The sequence below is a fragment of the Triturus cristatus genome, chromosome 6 (genome assembly GCF_964204655.1).
Source record: "Triturus cristatus chromosome 6, aTriCri1.1, whole genome shotgun sequence".
NCBI lineage: Eukaryota > Metazoa > Chordata > Amphibia > Caudata > Salamandridae > Triturus > Triturus cristatus.
In genome coordinates, this window is record NC_140589.1 from 912,521,042 (window position 1) to 912,547,406 (window position 26,365).

Here is a 26,365-nt window from a genome sequence, read left to right on the forward strand (position 1 = left end):
TCTCCCCTGCCGCACTCTATACCAGTCTCTCCCACTTCCTTGAACTACCTCCCAATTTTAACACTGCTATTTGCCCCCTCTGTTTTACCCGTTATTTAGCACCCCAGTATCAACAGAGAAGAGTAGTGTGACCCAAAACTATATATTTTCATTACTTCTGTTTTTAGGTTTTGCCTACGCAGCGCGCATGCGCTGCTTAGGAAAAATACCTTTAGTAATCGGCACAGCTTTGCGGGCAAAAACGTGCACGCGTTGCATCGCTTTGAATGGCAACGCGTGCATGTTTGGTGATTCCCTTGCAGGAGTGAGCTTTCAAACCATATGTTTGTAATTAACTCGCTCGCTCCCGCAAGGGAAACAGGCCCAGGCTCCTTCCTCTATCCCCTCCACCTGCTGCTTTTTACTTTCATTGCGAGGCGCGCGCTGATGTTTTGTTACTGCTGAGGCGTCCATTACTTGTTTTCTTTGGTTTCGACTTTGCCCACCGCGTGTCTTTGCTGCCTTCTATCCTGGCACTGATGTCTTTATTTGTGCATAGCCTACTGGAAGGCCGGTGCCGTGTTGTGACTCCATCTTCCACCTGATTGCTGCCTGTGGGTCTAGCAGTGCGGCTACGAACCATTTGATAATAACTTCTTATCTCCAGCTTGCATTCCTTCTGAGTTTTTTTTTAATGGGGGTTTTGTATTACAAATGCAGCTCAGACGGTTACATTTTAACGCTTTCCTGCCCACCAACTGCTGAAGCAAATTACCCATCTTTTTCCACTAAACCATTTATCAGGTCCATTCTGTTCGTTACTACATCTGCGGTTTCCGAAGAAAGCTTGTTTAGCAAAAGTCTTTTAGTTACTAGTGGTCAGTGGTTAAAATGGTGCTGGGCAAACGTACGTTTGCTGGTTTTGACTCACTTAATTCCATTGATATAATTATCACATTGCTCAAACGTTGGGTTTGTGGTGAGCTTGCCTTGAAACACTGTACTTGTCCTGTGGTTCTCGTCTGACCAGTATTCATTTCTCTGCTTGGGTTTCTGCAGCAAACGTTGCATGCAGTTTCCTGTTCAAATATTTTTCCCTTTGAGTGTAGGGTCATAGCCTGATTTTAAATCTTGTACTGTATTGTGGGTGCTTAATTCATTGTAGTTACCAATTGCGTGATTAGTGTCAACATGACACCCTGCCTGTGCGGTAAATTATTTCTCGAATACCGTCCAATTTTTCTGATTCTACATTTAGGAATAGCGCATTCAGCCCAGTTGAAATAACGATCTTCAGCACATGTATTGGTGCTATCTATCTACGTTTGCACCCCAATTTGTAATGTGTAATTTTGCTTCCCTAATGAGTTCGCCATTATATCCACTGTTAGCGTCTGCAAAATCTGGACCAAGCACATCGTGAACCTGGAGCGGCAACCCTGATAATCCTTTTGTGTAGCCATGCAAGGGCCTAATCAACATATGTGCCGAAATTGTTTATCTTGCACCGCTCAGATTTAGGCAAATTTAATGCCATCTTCCAGTGAAACATATTTTTGACTATGGAACTGAAAATCCCCCCAAAAAAGCTTTGGTAAAGCCAATAGATCTCTCCTTTGTGGCCTATGCCTTTGATGATGCCTTTTGGAAATGCTGTGCAGCATGGCCAAAACAAAGGAAAACAAGCATTGGCATACCCAATAGGTCTCGCTTTTGGGACCTTATAAGTATTTAGTTATGCAGTACAATATCCTTGGTGCAACAACATCAACTGTTGCATGGCTAAACACTTATAAGGTCCCAAAGGCGAGACCTATTGGCTATCCCAATGCTTGTTTTTAAATGTTTTTAACTACACTGTTTTCAAATTCCCTCTTTTTATGAATGGTTGAAAGTTTTTGGGTGTATTTTTAAGTTGTTATTATCTCCCAGAACGAGGATTTGATACTATATGTGCTATCTTTTTCTCATTTTCCGCTCATTTTTAGGCATACTTAAAAATGGAATTTATCACAAAACGTTTTCGGGCCTTTTAGATTCTCACACAGTGTAATTTTATAAATAGTGATTCTATTAAACTACAAAGGCCACATTGCAATGTAAATAGGTTTGAAACAAGAGAAGAAACCATGCAATTCTGACAAGGCTATGCCTTCTTTTAATCTCAAATTAGGTTATGTTTTGCAACCAAAATGGGGATGGGGATTTCCAATGGGGAGAGGATGTGGTCTCACAGCTAGACTGCTGACTTTGGAGCTGGGAAACCAAGGTTCGAGCCTTGGGGTCGACTCCACATCCTTTGATTCTGGGCAAATCACTTAATCTCCCCAAGCCTACCAAAAAAATGATTGTGTCCTTGTGTGACATAACTGGTGCTCATGTAAAGCGCTCCTATACCTTCGGGTCGAGTTCATGCTATATAAATCTGAAAAAAAAAAAACTGGACTATTAATATAAAAACATCAAATATAAAAACTACTTGTTACATTTAAAGCTAAAAAAATACAAGAATTGCAATGACTGTCTCCCAACTAGGAAATATAAAACTAGTTTGTGCAGATTGAATGTTAAGGGGCCTGAGATGACACAGCTAATTGTTATACTCGTTAAACTTACAGATGGTAATAGAGAAACCAACATGCCACTTTTGTATCAGAAGGCCTGCAAAAATAGCTGAATTTAAACTAGACACAGTCACCATAGCATCAATTTACCAATTGCATTTTGCCAGAACAACAAGGTCTAGTAAATCTACCACCCAATATCTGGTAAAAGCATCTAACATTATTAGAGAAGTGAGATATGTTGGGGATATAACCTGGATCAACAAATTATTAGTGAATGTAACACAAAGTAGGAAATTCTACAAATTAGCAGGTTTAACTAAGGATTAGTAGGGAGGATAAGGCGCCAACATCAGTGTTTCTTCGGTTATTCCTATAACATAATTTGAGATGTGTTCAATATACAGCATGTGGCAATACTCAAAACTTTACATAATGAAAAATAATACGTAATTTCCGATATCTTCTGGAATGAGGAATAGCGAGTGAAATTCTAAAATATTTGCATAGTGCCTGCTAATTTCTAGCACTTCAAGGGTGTAACAGTTACATAATTAATGATGGCTTACGCAAGGTTACTTCAGTTTAGTCTGAGAATGTGGTGATATGAGAAGGCCAATTAACAAAAACAGGCAGTCCTACTATACAGCCCTGGCTTATCTATGTGACCAAGATTAGATTGCCACCATTAAAAAAAAAAAAATCTGACATTCCACTTCGCTTACCCACAGTACTGGTGGTATAAGCAGTAGGTTCATGCAGAAACTGTATGAACCAAATTAAATTAAAGTAAATAGAATTGCTTCTGTTCTCACGTGCTAAGATGTTTTTCATCTAAATGCCTGATTACAAGTAAGGAGGGCAGCATCACTAGGAAAGATAGTGCTCTGTCTGATTCTGAGAGGCCCAGGGTTTCCGGACATGAAATTAGCAGGTCTCTGGTCTGGAAATACTGGGCCAGATTTTCACCAAGTGCAGCTAGTAAAAACTAGCTGGAGGCTGCATGGGGACAGGGGTTTTAGAACAGGTTACTTACATTCGGTAACGATATAGCTGTAAGAGACATATATTAGTTTTAGATTCCTCACCTTAGAATTACCCCCAGGTGTCAGACTGGATCTGGTGAACTTTTTTTCAGCAGTACCCCTGCACTTCAGTAGGTGGCGTCAGTCGACTCTGCCTTTATCGTTGGCGTCGTGGACGCCGGAATGATGTCGCAGTATCTACATAGACGCCATCCCCTGCGCGCTGATGTCAGTTCTTTACACAACATTCCACGCCAGAAGCGCAGAGCCATGCAAGACATTGACCACTGCTGCACAAAACTAGGACCCTGAAAGGGAGTCCCTTGCTCTAGAAGTCAGTTCGCAGAGCGAGGAGGATGGGTGGGGTGGTAAGGAATCTTTAATATGTGTCTCTTACAGATATATCATTACCGAAGAGAAGTAACTTGTTCATCGGAAAGAGACTAAGTTATAGATTCCTTACCTTAGAATAGATACCCCAGCAATACCAACCCCGGAGGTGTGCCTGCGAACCAAGTTCACACCAGAAAGTACTGGAGAACTGAACTGCCAAAGAAGCTGTCTCTCTGGACTTGGCTATCCAGGCAGTGATGTTTAGTGAACGTGTACAATGAGGCCCACATGGCTGCCTGGCAGATGGCACTGAGGGGGACTCCATGTTCCAAAGCAGTAGTGGCTGCCGTCGCCCTGATGGAATGGGCGCACAACCCTACTAGAGGCTCCTTTTTCGTCAAGGGATAATAGATTTTAATGCAAGGAATGACCCATTGTGAGATGGTTCATTTTTGCACTGCCTGACCTTTCTTGGCACCGACATAGCCAAAAAAGAGCTGATCATCCACCTGGAAGTGTTTTGTGCGATCCAGATAAAATGATAGCGCATGTTTTGGAACGAGACAGTGAAGCCTCCCCTCCTCCTTAGAAGGATGCAGTGGCGGGAAGAAAGTGGGCAAAGTGATGGTTGGTCTGTCCTATGTGGAAAGAGATAACCACTTTGGGAAGAAAAGAAGGTCTAGTTCGAAGGACGACCTTGTCCGGATGAACAGCAAGGAAAGGAGGTTTAGAAGAAAGAGCCTGAAGCTCACTCACCCTGCGAGCAGAGCTGATGGCACCAGAAAAGCAGTTTTTAAGGTTAAGAGTCTGAGAGGACAATTATGTAATGGCTCGAAAGGAGCACACATAGGGTAAGTTAAGACCAGATTCAAGTCCCACTGTGGCATTATGAAAGGAATAGGAGGAAAGATTTGAGTAATGCCCTCAAGAAATCTATTTACAATAGGGGACTGGAAAAGAGAAGGCTGATCAGGTAGGTGAAGAAAGGCTGAAATGGCCGAAAGATAGCCTTTAAGGGTGCCCAGAGCAGAGCCCTGCTGGGCCAAAGAAAGAATGAATAGGAGAATCTCTGAAAGAGGGGCAGAAAGGGGATCCACAGCCTTTGCTGTGCACCATGCCACAAATTTGTTCCATCTACAAGCATATACCGTTTAAGTGGGGGGACGCCTGGCTGCCAAGATGACATTACAGACTTCAGGAGGAAGGTCAAAAGCTGTCAATAGTCGCTGCTCAATCTCCACGTAAGGAGGTGGAGGCTGGACAGGTTCAGGTGGAGGACCGTCCCCTGTTGCTGCAACAGAAGATCCTCCCGAAGAGGCAGTCGGATCGGATGATCGATGGCCATGTTCAAGAGCTCTGGATACCAGACTCTTTGTGCCCAATCTAGAGTCACCTGAATGACTTGAGCCCAGTCGTGCTTGATCTTTTTCAGCACTCTGGGCAGAAGTGGCATATGCGGAAAGGCATATAGAAGACCGCCATTCCACTTGCGACGAAAAGTGTCGCCGAGCAAGTGCCGCCTTGGAAATTCCAATGTGCAGAACTGCTGACATTGTGCGTTCTCTTCGGTGGCGAACAGATCTAACCAAGGCTCTCCCCACTGCTGAAAGAGACCTTGCACCACCTCCGAGTGAGGACGCCATTCGTGATCCAGCATGCACCAGCGTCTTCCCTGGCGTTTAGGGAACCTGCCAGGTGTTGAACCACTGTTCTAGCCATATCCAGAGGTGGACAGCCTCTTGACATAGGGTCCACAACAACACCCCGCACTGTTTGTAGCAGTACCATATGGCAGTGGTGTTGTCCGTGAAAACACCTGAACTACTCTTTCCTTGACAGAAGGAAGGATTGCTTTCAGTGCAAAACGTATCGCCCGGAGCTCCAGAAGGTTCATGTGAAGCCCGGACTCCACCGCAGACCAGAGGCCTCTGATCTCCGCCTCCCCCATGTGGCTGCCCCATCCCAGAAGGGACGCATCTGTCACCACCGTGAAGTTTGGTTGGGGAAGGGAGAGGAATCTGCCTTTGACCCAATCCTGGTTCATTAGCCTCCACTGCAACTGGTTTGTAGTGCCCTCTGAGATCTAGATGACATCAGAAAGATTCCCCTGATGCTGCGCCCACTGGAACGTCAGGTCCCACTGCAGAGCCTGCATATTCCATCTGGCATGATCCACCAGCAGGATGCAGGAGGCCATGAGGCCCAGCAGCCTCAGAGTCATTATTAACGAAATCCAGGATAGAGGCTGAAACATCGGTATCAAGGCCCGGATTTCCCAGACTCGCTGCTCAGGAGGATAAGCCCGAAACTGCCCTGTATCCAGAACTGCTCAGAAGAAAAGGCGCTTCTGAGAGGGAGTCAGGTGTGAATTCGGTACTTTGATAGTGAACCCCAGCAAATGCAGGAGGTCCGCTGTAGTCTGGAGGTGGGAGACGACAGCTTGGGGCGAGCCTGCCTTCAAAGTCAGTCGTCGAGACAGCGGAAGACTGGAACCCCTGATCTGCACAGATGAGCTGTGACTACTGCCATCACTTTCGTGAACACCCGAGGGGAGCTGGTAATGCCGAAGGGGAGCACGGTAATCTGAAAATGCTTGTGGCCTACCGTGGAATGTAGGTAATGCCTTTGGGCTGGCAGGACTGGGATGTGGAAATAAGCATCCTGCAAGACTAATGCTACCATCCAGTCTCCAGGGTCGAGAGCAGACAGGCCCTGGGCTAATGTCAACATTTTGAACTTCTTCGTCCGGAGGAAGTGGTGGACGTCCCTGAGATCCAAGATAGGACTCGCTCGATAGCTCCCTTGGCCAAGAGAGCCATAACTTTCTGACGGAGAAGAGCCAAGTGATCCTCCGACATGCGATGGAGTGTTGGTGGCATGGACGGAGGGGTCAGCTCAATGGGGAGAGAGTAGCCCCTTCGGACTATCTGCAAAACCCACCTGTCCGACGTGATGTTGTGCCAGTGTGGAAGCTGATGGAGGATCCTGCAGCCCACTGGAAACTGGTGGCCCTGAAATGTCAGACTAGGAAGGCTTAGAGGCTTCAGCAGAGGGGACACTGGTGGACTGGCCTGCCCTCTGGATGTGGGACCCAAAGCAGTGGGCTCCCTATGGTGGCAGTCAGGACAAACCTCCTGACTGAGGTGCTTCAGCTGACAGCCCTTGCTGCCGTTCAATGACCCCCTCACAGACATCCTTCTAGGCACTTGGTCTTGTGCAGAGGCTGGGTAGCTTGCGCTGGCCTGTGGCCCTGGGTGGAACATGGTGGGGCACCCCTTCCGTAGCCAAGAAAGGGGCAAAAGGCAGACTGCACAGGATGAGAGGTGGCAGCGAGGATCTGGGCATAGCCCTAGAATCCTTAAAGCACTCAAGCGCATGTTCTGGCTTGTCGCCAAACAGATGACGGCCATCAAAGGGCATGTCCAAAAGAGTCGATTGGACATCCCCAGAAAAGCCAGTGGATCTCAGCCAGGCATAGCGTCTTAGGGATACTGACTTAGAAATCGTTCTACCCAGCTGGTGAGCGATGTCCAGCCCACAGTAGATGGCGAACTTTGCGTCATCTCTCCCCTCTGCAACTGCACAGGAGAGTGTGACCTGGGCCTCCTCCGGACAATGCGGCAGCACCTGCTAAACCGTATCCCACACAGAGTGGGTGTAACGGCCCAAGAGACATGCAGTGTTCACCTATCGCAGTCCAAAGCTGGTGGAAGAAAACATCTTCTTACTAAGGTTGTCCAGCTCCTTGGATTCCCTCTCTGGGGGAGCAGAAGGGAACGCACCTTTAGCTGTTGAGGCTTGGACCACCAAGCTCCCTGGGGTATGGTGGCGGGGGAGGAAAATGGGGTCGCCCAGGACCGGGCGGTGGCGTTGGGCAATCATCCTATCCACAGGAGCCCCTGTGCTAGGCTTGGACCAAGTGCCTAGAAGTCTGTGAGGGAGTCATTGAACGGCAGCAGGGGCTCTCAAGAGGCCGCTGTCAGCTGAAGCACCTCAGTCAGGAGGTTTGTCCTGACTGCCACCATAGGAAGCTCAAGACCCAAGGCCTCAGCCGCCCTACGCAACACCACAGCATAGGAGGCTCTCTCCTCGGTGGCCACGGTAGGGGGAGAAAGCATGCCAATGTCTGGGGAGGTATCCTGACCACTGGCTTCCCCCAACTCCTCTCTCCAGTCCGGCTACTCCAGCTGGTCTGCCAAAGGGTCAACAGACCCCACCCACTCCTCCTCACCTTCTTCTGGCTGCTACTCAGGGCAATAGGGAATGCCAGTGGAGAACAGTGGAACAAAAGTACTGCTCAGCACCGGTACTGGCGCCGGATGACGCCGGCCCGGCTCCAAGACAAGGAGGAGGTCGGGGATGATGCCGGCCGGGGACACAACCGGCGTCAGAGGTGGCCAGAGGTGTCGTCAAATCAATCGGTGCCGGAGGAGATGTTGTGAGGTCAACTGCCACCGTTCCGGATCCAGGCCTGGGTCCCTGGGGGCCCTGCGGTGCCAAGGCCGGAGCCGTCGGCATCGATCGCCTATTGTCCCGGGTCCGCGGGGCCCGAAGGCGCACCGGCAAAGTTGGTCTGCCCAAAGATGGAGTGGAGGGCTCTGTAAAAGGCACAAAGCTGGGCAGGGGACGCTCCAGCTCCCGGGAAGGGAGGGAAGCTCGGAGCCATCCCAGTAGGCTCCGCGGGTTGAGCCGCAAGACGACGACCTTCCGCATACCGTGTTGCATCGGCCGACGGATGGGGAGAAGGCGAAGAGCGACGGTACTTCTTCGCCTTCTTCTTGTGCTTCAACTTACCCGAAGATGAAGACTTCGCGGAGGAGTGATGGTGGTGACTCCGCGACCGGGCCAGCGACTTCCCTCTCGACCGGGACCTCGAGCGGTGCGGAGCTGACCGCCGGGCCACCAGAAGCTTTCGGGACCGCTCCCGTAGAGACTTCAGGTTCATGGCCTGACAGTCGGACCACGACTCTGGGTAATGGTCGCACTCAAGGCACCAATGGCACATGAGGTGTAGATCAGTGACTGACATCAGCTTGTGACAAGAGTCACAAGGCTTGAAGCCGGACCACTGATCCGACATCCCTGTGTGCAACAGGTGTCGAACGACTCGAAAAAGATGCTGACAGAAAGTAAAAAAACACTAGTCAAAAAATGACTAAGGGTACCGCTCTCTCCCGATCTGCACTGGCCTGCGCGGAAAAAGAAAGAACTGACATCAGGGGCGGCATCTAAGTAGGAACAGCGACGTCATTCCGGAAATCACGGCGCCAACGACGAACACGGAGTCAACCGATGCCACCTACCGACATGCAGGGGTACTGCTGAAAAAAAATTCTCCGGATCCAGTCTAACGCCTGGGGTAATTCTAAGGTAAGGAATCTATAACTAATAGTCTCTTTCAGATGGAAGAGACAGAGTACAGCCCTGGAAAGACCCTTGTAAGTATCATAGTGGAAGTTGCTAACCCTCACCCTGGAATCCCTCCCTAAGTGCCCCCTAAGCAGCAAGTGCCTTAGGCCAAAGAAATAGATGCAAGGTAGACAGCAACCCTGTTGACCCCCAGCCTACCCCTAGACCACCCACTCAACTGCCTCCACCACCACAGCAGAAATGCTGTGACCAGCATTGCAAAGGTCAGAGGGAGAGAGCACTGCCCCGGGCCAGAGGCACATGCCTGGACTGACATTGTTCACCCCACCATTACAAACGGTATAGAGGAAGAAAATAGCACTCTCCATGGCCATTATGCTGGCTGCCCTTGAGCCTCCAGCTCTATAACATTCTGCCCCCACCCAAAACAACAGCAACCACATACTTAGAAAAAAGGCTGTGGCCCCGGGGCATAGAAGTTCCCCACCATAATACCTGTGACATCAAGGGGGAGCAAAACCGATCGCCAGTTATCCTCAAGCACACAGCTGCCCCATGGTAGCCATCTAGTAACCAGCCACAGAACTCCAATTTATCATGAAAAATGGAAAGAAAACTGATCTGTAAAGTTAATCTTGATTAACTCATAATTGGATGGTGGGGACATTGAGGGAATTACTGTCCAGCATTGCTAAATGCAGCCCTTGCAATTTTGGCCCAGTGCATTACCCAACTCATAAAGAGGGCCTTAATGAGGATATTTTGTTAAACTTTCTTAACTGAGATCGAGATTTTGATGGAGTCTTGGTTTTTGAAAGGTGCCCTGTTTTGCTTTGTAAAAGACACACAATTGATGGACGGAATGCAGAACAAATCAAAATATTCACCCCCAGTCAAGAGATCTGGGTTAAATCTATCATTCTTTTGCTCACCATGCCACCCCAGTTTAGACCTGGCCATATGCAAATCAGTCTTGACCCTGTGCCTCATGGGAACAGTCCAGCCCAAACTGCCAAGCCAGGTCCTCCCCGGACCAGAAACAAGCATGCTAGGGCCGGTTTCGGGGTTTCACCCCTCTTCAGTCAGGATAGCTTGATTCCAGTGGCACAGTGATCCCAGGGCCCACGTCTGGGCATACCTGGTGCACTTAGGGCGAGAAAGCAAAAGACACACAATTGATGGACGGAATGCAGAACAAATCAAAGCATTCACCCCCAGTCAAGAGATCTGGGTTAAATCCATCATACTTTTGCTCACCATGCCACCCCAGTTTAGACCTGGCCATATGGAAATCAGTCTTGGCCCTGTGCCCCATTGGAACAGTCCAGCCCGAACTGCCAAGCCAGGTCCTCCCTGGACCGGAAACAATCATCCTAGGACCGGTTTAGTGAACCCGGAACCCACATCTGGGCATACCCGGAGCACTTAGGGCGAGAAAGCAAAAGACACACAATTGATGGACGGAATGCAGAACAAATCAAAGCATTCACCCCCAGTCAAGAGAGAGCCAGCATCATCTCTTTCACTGCAGCAGCCTGCCCTCTATGACTGGTAACTGACTCCTGTCTCCAGTACATCATCATGGCAGTCAGAGCAGCTGTCTGCAGTGATGGACTCCACAGACTACAGCTACATCCACCATCGCGAGGCAGCAGATATTATTTAACCACCACTGTCAGTGACTCCTCTTGGTAAGTCAAATATAACGTGGCGATTAATGTTCCTGCTGGAGAAGGATTAGAGTTTTGTGTAGTGCAAGTTTTAACTCACCAGTAGTACAGAGGGGTTAACCTGCCTGCTGGAAAGAATGTGTATTTTGCATGTCACAGAACTGTATTTTATGTGGATAGTTCAGTAGGTTACTGCTTTGTAACAGAGATCCTTTGGTTGCTTATAATTAATTAATGACAATCCTTTTCCACACTGTGGCATAGAAACTGTCATTATTTAGTTTGGGTAAAAATGATTTCTTATTAGTAAAGGCAACCCCAATTACTGTGGTACATTTTAAACCCAGAGTTTGTGTTTTTCCAGACCACTATTAAAATATAATGCCTACCTAACTATAGATGATGTGATCCTACACCTTTTAATCCTCATTGTTTTTTTTTTTACATTTCCTTGGATGATTCATTGTCTCTGTACAATGTGTCTGTGGTATAAAGTGCTCTGGCACCCTGCACTGGTATGAGCAGCGCTATAAAAACAAATTAAATGTTTGTGAGAGAGGAACTGAACTATGGAGAGCTAAGGGGCACTAATGGAGAGCAGTAGTAAGGGAATCTGTGGAGAAGGAGGTTGGAGGGGGGCATCCAAAAGGTTTGTTGCACTGGGCACCACCTGCGCTAATGCCAGCTCTTAAAGAGTGAGTCAGTGATGTCTGTCACTGTGCTGTTCGACATTGTTTTGTCTAGTTGGGAAAGTGTAATACTTGGTCAGTCATGGGAGGTAATAGGTGGAGTCGGAAGGGGGGAGGCGGGGGAGTGGGTGTGGCCTCCTAAAACTTTTTTTGCTAGCACCTGCACTTAATATTTTAAAAATTAAGCACTGGTCAAGGCTGATTTGCATATGGCCAGGTCTAAACTGGGGTGGCATGGTGAGCAAAAGAATGATGGATGTATCCCAGATCTCTTGACTGGGAGTGAATGCTTTGATTTGTTCAGCATTCCGTCCATCAATTGTGTGTCTTTTGCTTTCTCGCCCTAAGTGCACCGGGTATGCGCAGACATGGGTCCCGGGCTCACTGTGCCACTGGAATCAAGCTATTCTGGCTGATGAGGGCTGAAAGCCCGAAACCGGTCCTAAGATGCTTGTTTCCGGTCCAGGGACGACCTGGCTTGGCAGTTCGGGCTGGACTGTTCCCATGAGGCACCGGGTCAAGACTAATTTACATATGGCCAGGTCTAAACTGGGGTGTTATGGTGAGCAAAAGAATGATGGATTTAACTCAGATCTCTTGACTGGGGGTGAATGTTTTGATTTGTTCTGCATTCTATCTATCGATTGAGTGTCTTTTGCTTTCTCGCCCTAAGTGCGCCAGGTACGCCCAGACGTGGTTCCTGGGCTCACTGTGCCACTGGAATCAAGCTATACTGGCTGAAGAGGGGTGAAACCCTGAAACCGGTCCTAGGATGCTTGTTTCCGGTCCGGGGAGGACCTGGCTTGGCATTTCGAGCTGGACTGTTCCCATGAGGCACAGGGTCAAGACTGATTTGCATATGGCCAGGTCTAAACTGCGGTGGCATGGTGAGCAAAAGAATGATGGATTTAACCCAGATCTCTTGTCTGTGGGTGAAGGCTTTGATTTGTTCGCCATTCCGTCCATCAATTGTGTGTCTTTTGCTGTTTTGCTTTCTGGCACCTCAGCTTAGTGTGTAATAGGTCAGTGAGTTTGTCATTTGGACTGTTATAGTGCTAAATCCCTAATCCTTAAAACGGTTTTCTTGGTGGCGATCATGTCAGCCTGGAGCTTCACTGGGTAACAGGCATTGTCAGCAGATCTGCTCTACTATGCTGTTTTCAAATTATAATGTTCCTTTAAAAAAAGAAAACATAATTCCGCCCTAAAGTATTCACAGACTCACTTTCAAATCAGTCTATTTAACTGACTATCTTTATAACTGTCTTAGAAGAAATAATCACTCACTTGACCAGTAGTAGAGCAAGCGCGTCTGCTCCTTTGTGAGGGTCTCTTGACTCCTTTCATACATTTGAAAAACAATGCTGAATAAACAGTGATACCCATGGCAGTATCATGATGGGCTGTGCTGCCAGAGCACCTGTTTTTATGTGCCTGGAGTGTGTAAAGTCAATTAATCTAATCTGATATTTCTCCAAGTTACTACATTTTTTTAGACGGCACAGGTCAGAAACAGAAACATGCAACCCCGCTGTGCCCGAGGTGTACTGCCTGAAAATCAAGTTCTAACTCGAAGATCAGTGACGCAACATATTTTACTCTGGCTTCCTTTTTAGAGGTTTAGAACACACCTCTACCCTTACCATAAGGTGCTGCTGAGGAATCACAAAAAATTAAACAATGTGCACAGTATCAGTTAAAAGACAATATTATGTTCTTTAAGAAAGGTTAGTTCTGTTTGAAAGAATGTACACTGGATATGTTCCTTACTTGGTGTCAACTCCCATAAAAGCTAAAACCGTTCTGTGAAATGAAAGGGTAGGGAGTAGAAGGACTGCTTTTGCACTTGGGTGCCATCACATCAAGTCAGCGATGCGTGGCTCCAAAGAGACATCAAGGGACAAAAGTGGCGCATCCCGGGCCTAATTTATGAGAAGTGATGCATCGCTGCGTGAAAGCAGCGATGCGTCCCTTCTCAGTGCGCCATCCGTGCGACATGATGGATGCGTCATATTTACTGTATGACGCATCATGTCGCAAGGAGTTACAGATACGTCAGTATTTCTGATGGATCTGTATTCGCAAAAGTGACGCAACGGAAGTGCAAAACTCTCGCAAGGCCTCATAAATAAGGCCCCCCGTTTCTAAGGAACTTCATGGTTCTGGCGGGACTTAACAAAGGAATTATGTAATTGGCTGGGAGGTGTTAAGGTGTGGTTATTAGCGGTTATGACGTAATGAGAAGACAGTGTGTGTGTGCTGTATGCTGAAGAGTAAGACGTCTGTTACAGAGCTCCGTGTGTGGTGCGGTCATTTGTATACTCCCGGGCTGAGGAGGACTTTACACAAAATATTATGTCAATAACGGTTGACTTTCGGTTTGATGTAAAAAGTGCATTCAAGAGGAGTTGGGCCTGCTTTTCCACTTGAGTAGTATTTCACAAGACTGCATAGATTTAGACATCCAGACAGCCAACACGTGTTTCACCTCCTCAGGCGCATGGCCTGCTTTTTTTTAAGGCTTAGTTTTTGCTTAATGATGCATTTCCAGGTAAGAGATTGCGTCCATAACATATATCAAGAGTAATCAATGCATTACGGTTCTTTCTGAAATTATCTGGTGGGTAGTTCTCAAATGCACGGTGGTCATCTATGGACCTTCAGAGGGTTGGCATGGCCCTTAGTTGTGTTAACTATGTCCAGAGGTGAACAAGTGCTGGCTAACCGGATGTCTGAAATTAAGCACTTTATATAATAAATGAAAATGATTAGTCTTGTCACCACGAAAAGAATAGTATTCATTTGAAAAATATAAGATGTCTGCAGTGAATGATATCTTCAATTTTTGAAGTAAAGAGTTTAATGTATAGTAAGAAAATGTGAAAGCATTCTAATTTATCAAGCACATTGCTGAGAATGCATGTTGAAAAGGTTTTGGGGTCCAGTCCTGTGGTGTGGATATCACTGAGATTGGATGTTGAAAAGGTTCTGGTGTCCTATCCTATGATATAGATATTTTCAAGATAATGATACTGATTCACAAAAGTATGGGGAGTAATTACTACAAGAGACCTCTTTTACATACTTTTACATGCCTTTGTAAATCAGAACCCAAAAGTCCAATATCCTACTAGCAAAAGTGCCAAGAGGGCACATTCCTTTTTATTTGCACTAATTATATTCACTGAATATTCCCATTTTAATCCCATTGTAGGTGATTTTGTCCCAAATTACAAAGGTATATAAGAGTAAGTAAGGGAGTATTACAGGAGTGATACTTAATGCACTCTAAAATGTATCTGTGAGAACTACCAAAAGGATCTCCAGAGGAACTTAATCTCCATCAGAGTTAAAATTCCCAAAGATGTGTATATTTTTGATCAAAGCAACTTGAGATTAAGCAAGAAAGGATGTAAAATATAAAAAAGGTGTTTCAAATACAAAGGGTAAGGAGTGAGGTCTGTGAAGCTGAAGATATCAGAAATAAAGTAGGTGATATTTCTCTACAGCTGGTGGGGGATGCTATCTGAGGTCTTGGATGGAGCATAATTCTTATCAATTCTAAACCCTCTGTGCTATGGGGAGGAATGTTTTTGCCAAACAGGGACTGTATAAAATAAAGCGCCCCAGGGGCGCAACAGAGGTTTGCGTGCGCTTTGCGCACACCCGGGACACTTTGGTATTACAGAAGGGGCCGCAGACGCTTGTGTGGCCCCTTCTGGAATACCAATAGCGCTGGGGCACCAAAGCGCTAGCGCTATCTTCAAGGGGGCGATTCCTCATTTGCATGGGGTCATGCCCCCATGCAAATGAGGGAATCCATTTGCCCCTGCGCCGTATTACCGACACAGAGCAAAGAATCCCTCAGGAGGAGCACTAATAGTGCGTCACCTAAAAGGTGGGGCACTGTCAGTAAGCCCCCTGAGAGCAGCTCTCTGGAGGGGGGAAAAGGGGTCCTATGGCCCCCCCAGGCATCTCCTTGCAGGCGGGTGCAGTCACAGACTGCACCCATCTACAAGGGGATCTCTATTATCTTTTAACAGTGAAGGCGGGTTGGCTCCTGCACAGCGAAACACAGAGATGCTTCAAAGCAGCTGCTCCGTATTTCACGTGAATGCGCTACTCTCAGGGCAGTACGCGTTCGCGGCTGCCCTGAGGGTAGTGCACTTCCCATAATACAGTGCATTTTCCTTCATTGCGTCTGGTGCGCATTTTTAAAGGTTCACCCGGCGCAATGAAGGAAAATGCGCCGCATGTGTAATGCAGCCCAGAAGTAGTTTTCACATTGTTTTAAAATAAATGAACGTAAACAACGTAAACCTTTATCCGATCAGGACGAAAGTATCTGCATACATTGCGAAATGCACTTTACCTACCTCTACCAACCACTTAAAGTGGTCCCCCTATCTGAACGAGTCTCTTTAGAGACAAGGACTTACACACAATATGTCAAATTATGGTACTATGGAACACACAATGCATAACTTACAACCACCTATCAATGTACACTAGGACATACCCACAGGAAAAACAAAACAGAAATACCAAACAAATAAAAAATCATATTTTGTTGTAGCAAAACAATGACTAGAATATACATTTGATATAGAAAATTGTCTTAGCCAGGATTTTAAGAGTCTAGCATACAAACAACTTTCTTGTTAAAAGAACAACAGAGGTGCAAATGGTATTTTCGTCAGACAATAGTCGGATAATTGACAATAACTGAGGCTGGTTACGGTGGCAGTACTCTAAGAGAAAACCTCTTTAAATATCCAGATATACATTGGAAAGATAACAACTTACCTAAAGTATGGTGTAAGATCCAGGGGTGCCCATGTTTTAGGTTGTGCTGCAGGGGCCGGTGCTGTTATTGGTTGCTCTCCAGGTATAACAGAAGGCACAACTGTGAAAAAACCATACTTTTTTTTACTTTAGAGTACTTGATAAGTCTGTTTGTCGTTCCTGCTTTTGTTGAAATATTTACTTAATGGTGGTTAAATAAGGAACATGAAGGTAAATTTAATCTCAGCACAGATGAGGTTCAACCACACTGGGCATTTTGTACAGTTGTGGTACACATTTCTGTACTGAGTGCAGACTCAATTATGAATTAGTGTAGGAGTAATTTCAATATACGGTATATCTTTAGGGAATATATATATATGTGTGTGTGTGTATGAAAGCAACAGAACATTTCTTGAGAATGAAACTTATCAGATTTGTGACCCACAATTAAATGATATTGGAAATGATGGAGTGATGCCTAACCAGAAATATCTTTTTGTTTGGAAATGAAATGTTCAAGCAAGAACGGGGAGCAGCAATGGGCACCTGCTCCGCCCTCAGTTATGCTATTTTACATCTTGGCTGGTGGGAGGAGCAGGTGCTCGGGGGCCCGAAACTGGAACATTGGTGTGAAAAGATTTTGATGTGGTCAAGGATCATTGATGACGTCTTCATGCTGTGGCGGGGCACCGAAGTAGATCAATTTATTTGCGAATTAAATACCAATGACCTAAATGTAAACTTTGTGGGGCATAGAAGTAAACAGTCAATTGAATTTTTGGATATTAAAGTTTGTGTGCATGGGGACACGTTGGAGAGTACAGTATTTAGGAAACCAACAGCGTGGAACACTATTTTACTCGCTGGGACCTCTCACCCAACACTCCTCATAAAAAGTATCCCTTTTGGGGAATTTTACAGAGCAAAAAGAGCTTGTAGCACTCTACAAGAATATGATAAGGTTGAGGAAGAAATGAAATATCACTTTATCCAAAGGAGTTATCCTATCTCTACCTTAGAAACAGCATCACAGAAAGATAGGAATTTAAATAGAGAAGAAGTACTGTTTCAACCCTCAAAAACAACATTGAAAAATAAAAATAAAGGAAAAAACTGTAAACACAGGTTTATGACAACATACAATATCAATAATAAAAAGCACTGGCACTTTATCATACAAGGTCCAGTAGTGGGACAGGAAATAAAAAAGAACCCGGAGATAACATATAGGAAATCGAAGTCATTACGAGATTACCTAGTTAAAAGTGATTATTTGGGAGAGGTTTCTCAACAAACATGGCTTAGACAGAAAGAAGGTTTCAAAAAGTGTTCCAAATGTAAGGCATTTTTTTAAAAACCCCTGTATGAAAGTATATGTGGGGAGCACTACACTTGCAGTCAACAAAAGAATATTGCAGCATAGAAGGGCCATCAACAATAAAGAATGAAGCTATCCGATAGCAAGGCATTTTGAAAAGGAACACCAAAATGGCTCAACGGTAATGACATACAGTTGCATAGCGCAAATGCCAAAAAAGAGAAGAGGAGGAGATAGAGAAAGGGAAACGAGGAAGTTGGAAACATTCTACATCCTAGAACAAGATGGTAAGGAACCCAATGGTTTTAATGTGGATGAGAAAATTGTTTACATGCCTGTATTAAACAACAAATGTTATATCTCAACCTGCACATTCATCAGAAGGAGTCAAACAATGGAAATTAAAACAATAAACTGGTTTGTGGGTTGTTAGAGGACGAAAAGAGCACTTGCACTTTAGATTTAGATTTTTAACACTAAAGCACTTTAACATGATGTTTTGTAAACTATTTTCAATACATAAATATATACAAAGATCCCAGTGGTATAGTGAGAGGTACTTTGTTTTACTTAGAATATAGGTAGTGAAAACAGTCATGCACTTTACAAGATTAGTGAGAGCACCTTATAAGCACTAATGAGCACTAGCACTTTAAGAAAACAAAAATGTAATATTGATGTATAAAATCACAGCAAGAAAAGAAAGATCTATAAAAGACAGTAAGAAAAGAGTTGGCAGCTATGTAATAAAGTATGCACTTTTTGCACTTTAGAATAATTATTGAATAATGGAATTGTCCATTACATAGGAGGAATATATATAGATTATAATGTGGTGTTGAAAGTAAAATAAACCTTTACTTTTATGTACAAGGAACTTTCCTATTTAAGTTATAATGAGCTTTGAGTACATTGAAAGGTATCATTAACTAATGCCACTATATATTCCAAGATGGCCACCGTGTTTTTACTATGTGAACTGTGGTACAATATTGTTCTCTTTTTATGACCATGTTTGTATTGAGAAATGTGTGTACTTAAACAAAACTTTATGTTTAGCTCGGCATCGTGAACAAAGCCGGGAAGAAACGCCGGAACGCTTGGATGTTTTTCACTCAAAACAATAAAGCCAGATAAACTAACCTACTGAGTGCCGGTTCCGTTTTTTTTAACAAATGAAGCGGTTGCAGATATATATATATATATATATATATATATATATATATATATATATATTCACTGAAAAAACCATAGGTTTCAGGGGTGTTATAGTTAGCTGGACTTTTCACTTGTACAAAACCATTGAAATTCCCCCGTTATAGTTAGTTCAGCTAACTATAACTCGGGCGCCCGCAATGCACTGCTGATGACGTCAAATATTACATCACTCATGACATGGTCAGTGACATCACTCATGACATCACTGATGACATCTGAAATGACATCACTGATGACATCACTGATGACATCATCCAGTGAATGTGTGTTTTTCTGAAAATTAAATATGTTTTATAGATGTATATCTCAAGGTCGATGGAAGAATAAATGGGTATATAAGTGTCTAAATGGATGATTTGTTTTTGAAAAATTGATTGTGTAACTGACTGATTAAGTGTATCATAGTGAATACATGGCTTAGTGAGTAATGTTTAAATATGTAAATATCTGTATCAGTCTCTCACTTTGTGTATAAGTGGCTGCATGGGTTGGTGAGTAGCTACATGGGTGTCTATATAGGTTATTAGTTGGTTTTTTGAGTATCAGTCTGAGTGTCTGCATGGTTCGGTGGGGAGTATTACGTAGTGCATAGGTGCATGAATGAGTGACTCACTGTTTGTATGTGTTGAACACAGCATGTGTGCAGGACTGTATGGGTGGATGAGTGTGTGTATGGGTGTGTTAGTGAGTGAATGACTGTCTCAATAGTGTCTTTATGAGTAACTACATATGTTTTAAACTAGTATATGTGACTATTGGTGTATATATGTGAGTATATGTGAGAGTGAGAGATTGAAAGAGTTCCTGTATGAATAAGTATGTGTTTCTATAAGTGATTGTTTAAAAGACTAAGTATGTGTAAGTTTCCGTAGAAGTAAGTATGGTGGTGTGTGTATAACTGTATATGCAAGTAAATGTATGTTTGATTCTTTATTAGCATGAGTGACTATGTGTGTGAGTAACTCTATGGATGAGTGGCATTGTGTAACAGGATGTATAGGTGTATGAGTACATATGATGAGTGAGTACATGTATGAGTGACTGTATAGGACTGTTGGTGAATGAGTGGATGTGTATGTGGATCTTAGAATTACTGAAGAGGTTGTTGTAACTGGTATTGGTATGTCCATTGTTTTGAAAATTTTAGTCTCTATTTTTGAATGTGTGTATCAAAGGTTATATTAGGGTGAGAGGAGGTCTGCCACTCTATCACAAGGATGATGTCATCAGTGATGTCATCAGTGATGTCATTTGAGATGTCATCAGTGATGTCATGAGTGATGTCACTGACCATGTCATGAGTGATGTAATATTTGACGTCATCAGCAGTGCATTGCGGGCGCCCGAGTTATAGTTAGCTGAACTAACTATAACGGGGGAATTTCAATGGTTTTGTACAAGTGAAAAGTCCAGCTAACTATAACACCCCTGAAACCTATGGTTTTTTCAGTGAATTTCTGAGGTTTTTTAAATGCTAATTCCTAACTATAACGTGCCTGAAACCTATGGTTTTTTCTGTGAATTTCAAAGGTTTTTTAAATGCTAATTTCTAACTATGCCTACAGAGATAGGACATGTGAAGAAAGAAGAAAAAATGCACAGAAAGAAACAAAAGAAGTGCAGAAAGAAGCAACAGAAGTCCTCAAATACGAAGATAAGTGCAGGAAGAAGGATAACGTGCAGAAAGAACAAAAAGAAGAGCAGAAAGAAGCCTTGTTGCAAAATCATCCTGTACCCTCAACTTTTTCAGACGGATACTGGTGGTAACTGAGCCTGACTAACCAGTCCTAGAGCCAGTGCTATGTTAAAAGACATTTAGAATACAGTGAAAACACCTACATACACTAGGGAACATTATGCGTTGGGGTCCCCCTGTGATTAGCATGACCTCCTCTGTAAGCCCCTAGTATATAAGAGGGCATGGGGATTAAAACTACCTCTTAAAACTGGCCACAGGGCGTTTTTGCACACGTTAACTCAGGCCCCGTCCCCTCCCTTCACCACTGTGTAAACACGCCCTGTGTCCATTTTTAGTTGGGAGATTAAGTTCATTTGAATCCTGAGGGTCCCTAGGGTCCAACTAGCCCACTAGGTACCTCCAGTAAGTGCCACAGAGCTGCGTTGCAGAGAGGTGTAAAAAGTGGCACGGCCTGGACCACCTCTCTGCAATGCAGCTCAGTGGCGCTTACTGGAAGCACTTGGTGGGCTAGTTAGCCCCCAGAGGCCCTCAGTATTGAAGGGAAATTATATCCCCAATTTAAAACGTGCCATAGTGCGTGTTTGCACACGTCACCTCAGGCCCCGTCCCCTCCCTTCACCACTGTGTAAACGCGCCCTGTGGCTGTTCTAAGTTGAGAGATTAAGTCCCCTTGAATCCTAAGGGTCCCTAGGGTCAAACTAGACCACTAGGTACCTCCAGTAAGCGCCACAGAGCTGCGTTGCAGAGAGGTGTAAAAAGGGGCTTGGCCTCAGAACACCTGGCTGCAGCGCAGCTCCCTGGCGCATACTGGAGATACCTGTTGGGGGCGCGTTTGCAGAGTGCTGCACGGAGGGGGCATGGCCTCCGGCACGATGCCAGTCTTTTATTTATTTTAGTTTTTTAGGAAGGGGGGCTGTTCCCCTTCTTATTCTAATTTATTGGCCCTGATGACCCCATCCCCCAGGGCCAGTCTCCTAATTATATTTTTTTGACCCCAATCCCCAGGGCTGGCCACTGTTTTTTATTATTTTTAAAAAATATATATTTATAGACACACCTAGGACATGCTGGACAAACCGTACGTACCTATCACCATGACGATTTGCGTGATATTCATTAAAAGGCGACTATGCATGCAATGAATCCACGTGGAATGTATTTACACCACTAGTGAAGCTCTGACATGTCTGATGCCCTACCGTGCCTAATCCCGGTAGACACCCTTGTCGTTTATTTATACAAACATGGGTAGCTATTGACGGGCACATTTAATACACATGCACACCAAGCCATTCAAAGGGGATTCGACAAAAATTCGACCAAAACTATGCAAGAAACCCCCCTCACGGTTAATAAAACACACATCCACTGCCGGATGTGTAATACTTTTTATTTTACTCTCTGGAAAGGGGACGAACATCACGTGAGAGTCACAGCGCGCTCCTGACAGAGCCCAATGCTGTGTTACACCCACCATTGCCTGCCGTGTGCCACACACCTCTGTGTTGTATTCCACTAGCTAATGCATATGCTATGACACTCTCTAGCCCATGTGCACTGTAACACCACCCCGTGAATATGTCATGCCACACTTGTCTTCGCACGGGTTATATTGCCCCATCTAACGTGCCTTTCTCGATGCCTATGTTATAACGCACAGTGCTATGCCATACATATTACAATCTGGGATCCATATCTTTGTCACAGTGCATATGCAACCTTACACTCCCCAGCACATATTTTATATTACAACTTTAGAGACTAGTTAGGTTACACAACACTGCCCTGTGCATATTACACTCCAAGGCGCATATCGCATAGCACGCGCTAGTGCCTGTGCTATCTCGCGCTCTCCAATGAATCTGTCATTGCGCACAATGTATTGCATATTATATTTCACGCCCGGTTCATCTTATATCACACTTTTTGGTGCATAGTTTATACCATACACTACATCTAGTTTTCATTTTCAATCGTGCTCTCAGGACTATGTTCTATATAACACTGTGTTCACCTACCCTTTTCACGGGCATTACATTTTGCGATAGGGGGTGGAGGGTCAGGGGGTGTTTCTGCCAAGTGAGCCCGGAGTCACAGTCACAAACGTCCTCTTCTTCCTGAATAAAAGTGAGATTATGCTGCATACTTTATTTTAAGTAGTTCGCACAGACACAATGTTTTAAAAACAATAAAGTTCCTAATACCCGCCTTCTCTGAACAGTTAGCTTGCTGCCCCATCCCCTTCCTCCCTATCCTCTGTTGTGTGAATCCATGGACTAGCCTCCTCCCTCCTGCCATGCATGGTCTGATGTGCTGCCACTGCCCTCAGTATGATGTACCAGTCCCCTCCTCCTGCCCTCCATTGCCCAATTCTATGCCCCATCATTGACCTCCTGCTTAAACTCTGTGCTTAGCTTGCTGCCCCTATTCTCCTTCCCCCTGCCCTCCGATGTCTTTGTGCATGCCCCTGCTCCATCCTTTTTGCCCACCATGTCCCATGGACCTGCCACTCCTATCTACTCTGAGTGTTCTGTTGAGCTGCCACTCCCCTCCCACCTGCCTAGCATTGTCAGATGACTGTAACCTGTCCCTGCCACCTCCACCCTGCCTGTCTACATGCCATGCCCCTATCCTCTTCCTCCTGTCCTACATGGTCCATTGTACTGCCACACCCTTCTGCCCTCCCTGGTCTGTTGGGCTGCAGCTGCTCCTCCTGCCTGCCCCGTGTGGTCTGTTGTGAGGTCCCTTCCCCTGAACTTTCTTGTCTGTGCACAGGTCCTGACCCTCCCTTCTATCCTCCATCGTCCTTTGTGCATGCCCCTCCACCCTCCTTCTTGCCCATCATAGCCATTGTGCTGCCACTAACCCTCCCACTTGCCATGCATGGTCTTCTGTGCTGCCATGGCCCCTCCCACCTTCCCTGTGTGGTCAGTTAGCTGCCCCTGACCCCCTCCCACCTTCCCTCCATGGTCTGTGTGTATGCCATCACAGTCTCACTGTTGCTCTTCATGGTGTGTCTTGCTTCTAGTGCCCATCCTGCCTGACCTCCATGGCTATCTTGCTGCTCCTGCCCTGCCCCCTTGCCCCCAGCCCTACTCCCTCCCTCCTGGCTTGTCTGTTCCATTGTAATGCCCCTGATCCGTCCCTCCTGCCCTTTATGGTCTGTTATGCTGCAGCTTTCTCTCCTGTCTGTCCATTATGGTCAGCTAGCTACCATTGCCTCTTGCCCCTCTGTTCTCTGTTGTCCATGTGCATGGTCCTGTCCCCTTCCTCTTGCTTTCTATGGATTGTTGTGCTGCACTCCCGTCCTGCATGCCCTATGTGGTGTATTGTGCTGCTGCAAACCCTGATGCCTGCCCTGCAGGGTCAGTTTGGTGCACCTCTCCATGTCCCTCCTGTCCTCTGTTATCCAAGTCCATGTCCCTATCCCATTTCCTTCCATGATCCAATGTACCATACTTGCGAACATTTTGAACTTGGTAAGAGGGAGATTTAAAAAAAAAACTGGGGTATTGATTTTCCCCTTTGAGTTACATTGAAAAAGAGGATATTGTAGACAGGAGACAGATCAAATAAAGCCCATTTGAGCTTAAAAACATTGGACGTTTCCTGGCTGAATCGGGTCTGTTGGCATGTATGGTTGTACTACCATTGCCTCTTCCTTCTGCCCACAATGGTCTATTACATTGCCACAGGCTTGAAGGAGGGTAGATTTTGTATCACAGGGGGCCCCTGGCCCGTTCTGTCCACACCTGAAGTATGAGACCCTTGTCCTTGCCCTGCCAGCTGCATTTGTAGGCCGTATTAAATTGACCAGCGGGTCCTGTGTTGCTATATAATTATCCTGAGACATCCTTACCACTCAGCCAGTATAAAACCCCTGTGTAGGCCCTTCTGTTCAATATGTAGGCCTCTTTGTTAAATTGACCATAGCTCTGCAATTTTAGTGTATAGCAGTCTGAAGGCAGGTCTGCGAGGCCTTCTGCTCCAAACCAGTAGCCCCCACCCTACCCGAGTGCTCCGTGCTCGGTATCAAAGTTCAACATCCCCCTGAAGCTGTCGACATACAGTAGGCTGCATCCTGGACTGGTACTTGCTTCCTGGGCAGGTTTCCCGCTTTTAAGGAAGTGGCAACCGCAGAGCGTCAAGTTAGGAGAACTGAGGAGATTTTATACATGAATATATTGAATTCCCGTACAATACCCATTATTTTCTGCTTGCTCTATGGAACTTACGATAAGCGATTGGCCTGAGAGACTGACCTTTTCACCCAGTCCATTGTCAGCATTAAGTGGGTAAATGACGAAATGTCTGGTAAAATCTGCAGACGAAGCTTTTGGGTAGCATACGTAGGTAGATGTAGCGTGCAAAGGAGCCCACAAAATGATATAAAAAGGGAGCACCCACAGATATCGACGGACTACCTCGCCGTCTGTATGTAGGTTAACAGGCAGTGCAGGTTTTCCCCAAGAGCTGGGAGCTCTTGTCTTCCTTTGCTTAAAATGTCTTGCTCTGCTTTGCTTGAAGTATCTTATTCTATTTTACCTATATGAAATGTCATGTTATGTTTAACCATTGTTCTCTTTACTTTTGCATTTAAAAGATTTTGTATTGTAATTGCAGGAATGCTTGCTCTAAGAGTAAACGTGAGTGTTCCTAGGTAACATTTTCCTTGGTGTAACTTGTTTCTCATGATGCATTTATAGATGTGTTTTCTCTCTCTCTCTGTCAGTACATTAATTGAGATACAGAGAATATCATGACAGCTGTATGATTATCTGGATTCTGTATTTTGTACTTTATGTCTCTATTCTGCGGTTTCTTTGAAGTTGCATCTTCTCATTAAACTGCCATTGTATTCTGCCTCCAATTCCATGTCTCATATGTCTGTTTTCTTCATTTTTGGAGCAAGCGTTCCTAGGCACCCCGGCTCAAATTAAGGTGCCCCTTTTGTCCCTGACTCACTCTCCTGCTCAGTTCTGTGGTGGCTCCCGGGGATCTGGGGACCGCCCCTAGCTTCCTTGACCCGTAATAGATCTTGCCTCCAACAGCCTCTCTTGCAAGTCCTGTATTGTTGGTTTGTTGCCCCTGCCCCCCTTTCCACTGCCCTCCATAGTCTGTTGTGCTTCCACGGCCCTTCCTGCCTGCTCAGTGTGGTTAAATTGTTGCCTTTGCACCCTCCTACCTGCCTTCAATTTTCAGAGTCCGTGCCCCTGGCCTCTGCCTCTCAACAGTATCCTAACGAACAACTAGATTGCTAACATTCTATATTTATTACAAAAGTGTGGAACGCCTGACATCATCTTGATGTAATCAAAACTGTAATACCTAGAGCATTTCCTTTAGAAATTACATATATTAGAGGGTCTTATTGGCATCAAAATTATGGTTAGTGCTCTAAAAGGCTAAAATAAGGACATATTTTCTGAGTTTTCAAATAGCGACAAAGCACTTTTAAATTATTTGTTATCTTTATGTTTTTTTATCCAGTTGACCACTTGATTAAATGTTGCACTTAGGGGAGATGATTTGGTGTTACTTCCAGAACTGCAGACTTTGCAACTGGGGAACCAGGTTGAAGTTTCTGCTTCAGCTCGACATTCTGTGATTCTGGTCAAATCACTTAGTCTCCCCATGTCTACAACCAAAATGAATGTGTTCTTGTGTGATGTAACCAATGCTCATGTAAAGCACTCCAATACCTGGCAAGTC

At 45.2% G+C, this 26,365-nt stretch overlaps 1 protein-coding gene across 2 annotated transcripts in view; it reads right to left on the reverse strand.

The window, feature by feature from the left end:
- ADGB (androglobin) overlaps positions 1 to 26,365 on the reverse strand; it is a 1,188,702-nt gene that overhangs the window by 79,191 nt on the left and 1,083,146 nt on the right. For both annotated transcript variants that reach the window (XM_085611585.1, XM_085611586.1), the window contains exon 33: positions 16,437 to 16,536. In XM_085611585.1, coding sequence (XP_085467711.1) covers positions 16,437 to 16,536 — 100 coding nt within the window. The remainder of the gene's footprint in view (positions 1 to 16,436; positions 16,537 to 26,365) is intronic.